This window comes from Sycon ciliatum, chromosome 10 (assembly GCF_964019385.1).
Source record: "Sycon ciliatum chromosome 10, ocSycCili1.1, whole genome shotgun sequence".
NCBI lineage: Eukaryota > Metazoa > Porifera > Calcarea > Leucosolenida > Sycettidae > Sycon > Sycon ciliatum.
The window spans coordinates 17,530,335-17,535,334 of record NC_088652.1 but is presented as its reverse complement, the minus strand read 5'-3'; the positions used below and the strand labels follow the sequence as shown (position 1 = coordinate 17,535,334).

The window sequence follows — 5,000 nt, the reverse complement described above, 5'->3', positions numbered from 1 at the left end:
GATTCATACTGTTCACATCACCTGATGTGAATAAGGTGAATGGATTCCGAACCGATTCCAGGGCTCATGACATGAAAATCGAACGACTTGAATGCATGCGAGTGGATTCGTGAATCGATTCAAGTGCATAATCAAACGCATTCACTGGAATGCAGCCAGTGGGATACTGTCAAGGGAGAAACCCTTCGCTGCAGATGCGGCATGGAAGCAAGACCAACACGGAAACAGCGGTCATACCAGGCTAGCCACGCGTCCGTCAGGTAATTATTGTTGGCCTCGATAATGGTGGCTTGGTACGCCAGCAATTCTGGTGCTTGGTCCGGTGACGCATCGACCAGGACTCTGACGAACAAGGTAAACGCCTCTAACCACGTCGCCAAGTCATGGACTCGGCGCTTGGAGGGCTGGGGAGTGGGCAAGTGCTGCACCAACTCAAGTTGACAACGGACCTGCCGTTCACTAAAGACAACTGCAGGACATCGCTACTACCGGACATGGCTTCAGGCAACAGGTCTCCAAGTTCCACAAACTCACCTTGCGCTATGCGTCCCCTTAGCTGTGGAGAGATGGCGGGCAGTCCTGCAGAACCGGCCGAGCAAACCAAGGACATCAGAGCAGGTTGCCCCAGAGGCAGGGGAGCTGATTCTGGTGCTGGTGATGGAGCTATGGACGAGGTGGTTGGGACGACGATGTTCGATTCCAAGCGCTCCAGAAGGGGCTAGATAACATAGGTCAGGTCGTGCAAGGTGAGGGGAGCTGGCTGTGGCAGCCCAGGAGAAGCCATCTGGCCCGCGTTGGCGGAGCTGTGCCCATGGCTCACACGGGACCTCGCTCTCCCATTTTCTTGAGCATTCACAGCCCACGGCGGATACGGGTAGAGAGCTGGGGGACCGTCAGCTCCATCAGCGCTTGCACCCCGTGAGGTGCTCCGTGTCCTTGGCATGTCCGTCGCCAGGTAAAGGGAGTGCAGGAAAATGAAAATTGACAACTGACAGACAAACCAGTGAACACTCAGAAAGCAGAAATGACAAAGGTGTTTTCTCACTCTCGGACTGAAGGGCAATGATGGCTGGTGGCGAACTTCCTGATGGTGGTTGTGATGATGTTGCAGCATTGCTGCCGTGAAGGCACCGACAGCCAGGACCACACACTTTCTCGGCTTTCTTACATTTACACTGCTGTGTGGTAGGTACACTTCGACTTCTTGCACCCACAGCCACGTGTTAGTGCAAGGACACGTTGGCGCACGCTCTGAGTATGCTCCTCGGTATCGCACACAACCTGTAGCCTGTTACCGGGTCGTGGTCCAGCTATTGCCATCCTGTGCTGAATACACTATACGGCTGCTTTGAGCTTGGCGCCACATGCTTAGCACCCAGCATACACGCTTCCAGTGCAGACGAAGGGCAGAGAGAGATGGAACGCAATCATCCTCGACGAGTGTCCTTTGCCAGACTTCTGTGCGTACTGCATGCAGCCAGTTCTCGTGCTGTTCCAAGGCAGTATTGCCTGGCTGCTGCTTGTACAGGGACAATGGTCCATTCGCATCGAAAGCCGGACATGGCTTCAGGCATGGACTGCAGGGCATGCGCTAAGGATTAAAATGTGCTCTGACACAATGTCCTGCCAGTTGCAAAAATGGCCGGACATGTCCAAATTTTCACATCAAAACACAATGTGCAGGCTTTCTCGTTTTTATGTCCACTGCCTAAATCAACGCCATGACGCGCCTCAAGCTGGCAGAGCGATTCCATCTTCGCGAAAGCCATATGCTCTCTACATATTAGGTAAGCAATTTCAAACTTACGTCCGACCTTGGCTGCTGCTGCGTCGTCAAGTAAGGCTCGAGCGATTGGCGCATACTCTATTGGGTTTCCGCTTGACTGCTTCTTGCCAAATATTGCCATGGCACGGCGATGCATTTCAGAAGCAGCATGATCTTTGAAGGCTGACGTTTTCAGGTTCCTTGAGCCAACGACGAAGGAGTCAGAAAAATTCTTGCTGCTGCGAATTTTATCAACAAAACGGGAACACATCTTACACTTCAAATTTTCGACAACGCTACGATCTGAGGTACTGCGCTCATAGCTCAGCCAAACAGAAGTTGAAAGCTCCCTATCATACTCGGCGACCCACTTGTCACAAGTGGTCGTCTTGACTCCTCTGGGCTTCTTTCCAAGAGGAGCACCGGCATCAGCGGTGCTTGGCTTTCTCTTGTCAGACGACATCACTAATGACTATGAGACAAAGGATTGACGTGCTTTTTCTTTTTTGTGCTTTGCAAAAAAGTGCGCGGACACTTTGTCCGGATGTGTACAAAACATCCGGAAACTGACCGTAAACGGTCGGAAATTGTCCGATGTCCGACCGTTATTTCGCGCCCTGGGCTGGTAGAGTGGTGTGCAGGATGCGCATGCGCACCTATGGCAATGACATCATATTCAGATGATGCATGATCATCAGACTAGGCATCAGTGGTAGGTGTTCCATGTTCGTTAACAGGGCTTAGCGCATACGCCAAACCACCATTAAATTTCGCTAATTGCGCGCGACCATCACACATTCGCGAATATAAATCGCCGCGAACTGCTCGGTACATTGATTGTAGACAGTACAAGATCCAACTCAATAGATAAAATAACGAAAGTTTCTCATCGTGAACCAGCTCAATTCTTGAAAACGCAAAATTTGCACATCGTGAAAATTTATCGTTGTACAGTACTCGGTCTTTGACCGCTTTGTGGTGAGTCTAATCTATTCACCTCCCACGGCTTTATGAGCTGCATCTGCGCCTTTGATCTTTGAGAGTGGTGGCGTTCCTACGGGTGGGGAAAACCAGTCTAGCCGAGTCTGACGCGAGCCTTGAATCTTTTGATGATATCTCTACTAATTCCGTTCCACTTCATATCTCTGGCTTTTTAATCGGCTTCTTTTGTGTGTCTGCATGTGCATGCGTGCGTGTGCACGTGTATTCATGTGTGTGTGTGTGTGTGTGTGTGTGTGTGTGTGCGTGCGTGTGTGTGTGTGTGTGTGTGTGTGTGTGTGTGCGTGCGTGTGTGTGTGTGTGTGTGTGTTCATGTGTGTGCATACTTGTATTATATGTGTATGCGTTGTGCAGTTTCAACGCAGCTATTCCTTCCTTGATTACATCTCACATGGCTGTGAACTGAACTTTGTGGTAAGTGGTCTCTATCTATTTATCTCTCTCTCTCTCTCTCTCTCTCTCTCTCTCTCTCTCTCTCTCTCTCTCTCTCTCTCTCTCTCTCTCTCCCTATCTATCTCTATCTCTATCTATCTATCTCTCTCTATCTCTCTCTCTATCTATCTCTCTCTCTCTCTCTCTCTCTCTCTCTCTCTCTCTCTCTCTCTCTCTCTCTCTCTCTCTCTCTCACACACACACACACACACACACATACACACACCTCAGACATTAGACCTGCCCATCGCTGATGCGATGATAGCGAACAGCTATGTTAGACGTAGCAACTTGTGCTGGGATTACACCGTTCAACAGCTTGCAAGGCTGATGAATTGACCGCCACTAATTTTAGCCTGGTATTCACAACATGGCCCTGGCCTGGAGATCTGCAACTACAATCAGCTTCTACTTTGCAACATTAACGGATTAGTCCCCTTTGTCGATTGATGGATCAATCGGTAGATTCGGCTCTGTTTTTCTTTCCTTTCTTTCTTGTTTTGAATTGTATGTTTAACTCATTGGATTTCTTTGTATTCTGTATCCCATTATCGTTATCTTTTCCTCTAGTCCTCTCGCTTAGGATGAGCTTTCTTTTTTATGGCAGCTTAAACGAAGGCTATATACCTGCTTTATGCAGGTTGATGCCAACGCGAACAAGCAAAATAATAATAATAATAATAATAATTCACCACTCAGCTGATTGAAGTGGCTTTTTTGGCCAATGAATCCCTATTTTTCATTTTTTTTTCTTTCTTTTTTTTACACACACACACACCGTCTTACCCTATTCCTCTGCTTCATCCTATACAGGTTGGTGTCGACTTCACTGGCTCCAACGGTGATCCGCGCAAGTCCAACTCTCTACATTATCTTCCCCCGGGTGGTGGAGCAATGAATGAATACCAGCGGGCACTGTGGGCGGTTGGTTCTATTTGCGAGCAGTATGACACGTAAGGAATTGTTCGGTGTACTGCAGTGTCTTTCTCTTCCTCTCACCTAATAGCAGTACCCCCTCCCCTCCTCTGCGTTTAACAGAACCTCCCTCCACCTGTGCTTTTAGCAGTACCTCCTCCCTACCCTCCCTGTATTACTGAGGTGCAGTGGAACTTTTTTTGTTGTCTAAGGTGCCTCCAGAGACTATACAAATCGTGCTTGTAAAAGTACGTTGAGGTACGAACATGAAGCTGGCTCAGTAGTTACCGTAAAGTCTTGAATAGAAGCCGCCCTCGAATAGACGCCGCAATTTTGGGCCCATCAAATCACACATAAGCCTGGTTTTAGTGTTGACATACATAGAAATACCTGTCTTGTATAGAAGCCTGTCTCACATAGAAGCCTGCAGAATTTCACCAAGAAAGTCATAGAAGCCGCGGCTTTTACACAAGACTTTACGTTATGTGTAATCATGTCAGAATCAGCACAGTGAACTAACTACATGTAAGTTACTAGGACCAGTGTTAAAGCTCATGCTTGCACGGGCCTTGGAGCAAGAATTAGGAGATATAGTGTACTCCCACTCGAATTTCAGATATCCAATAGAGGTCACCTGTATTATAATACATGGTGGAGTTTGTCACTGAGTTCTTTTTTGAAGTACTGTAAAAGCCATACGTTGAGAATGATTGAGAATTGTTACCTTTGGTACACGTAAACCAGTCAATTTTAGGAATCGTTATATATACGCCTCGTCAGAATAATGGCTTTTACAGTAATGTCTCTGACTAGTGATGTGATTGCTTTTTTTACTACTGGCAGGGACAAGCTCTTCCCTGCGTTTGGTTTTGGTGCCAAGGTCCCACCA

The 5,000-nt window shown here is 47.9% G+C and overlaps 1 protein-coding gene across 1 annotated transcript in view; it reads left to right on the top strand.

Annotated features, from left to right (window-relative positions):
* The window catches only part of LOC135826483 (copine-1-like), a 24,996-nt gene that overhangs the window by 9,390 nt on the left and 10,606 nt on the right, over positions 1-5,000 (top strand). Inside the window, exons 9-11 of the mRNA XM_065339092.1 lie at positions 3,119-3,178; positions 4,010-4,149; positions 4,955-5,000. The exon at positions 4,955-5,000 is cut by the window's right edge and continues 9 nt beyond it. Coding sequence (XP_065195164.1) covers positions 3,119-3,178; positions 4,010-4,149; positions 4,955-5,000 — 246 coding nt within the window. The remainder of the gene's footprint in view (positions 1-3,118; positions 3,179-4,009; positions 4,150-4,954) is intronic.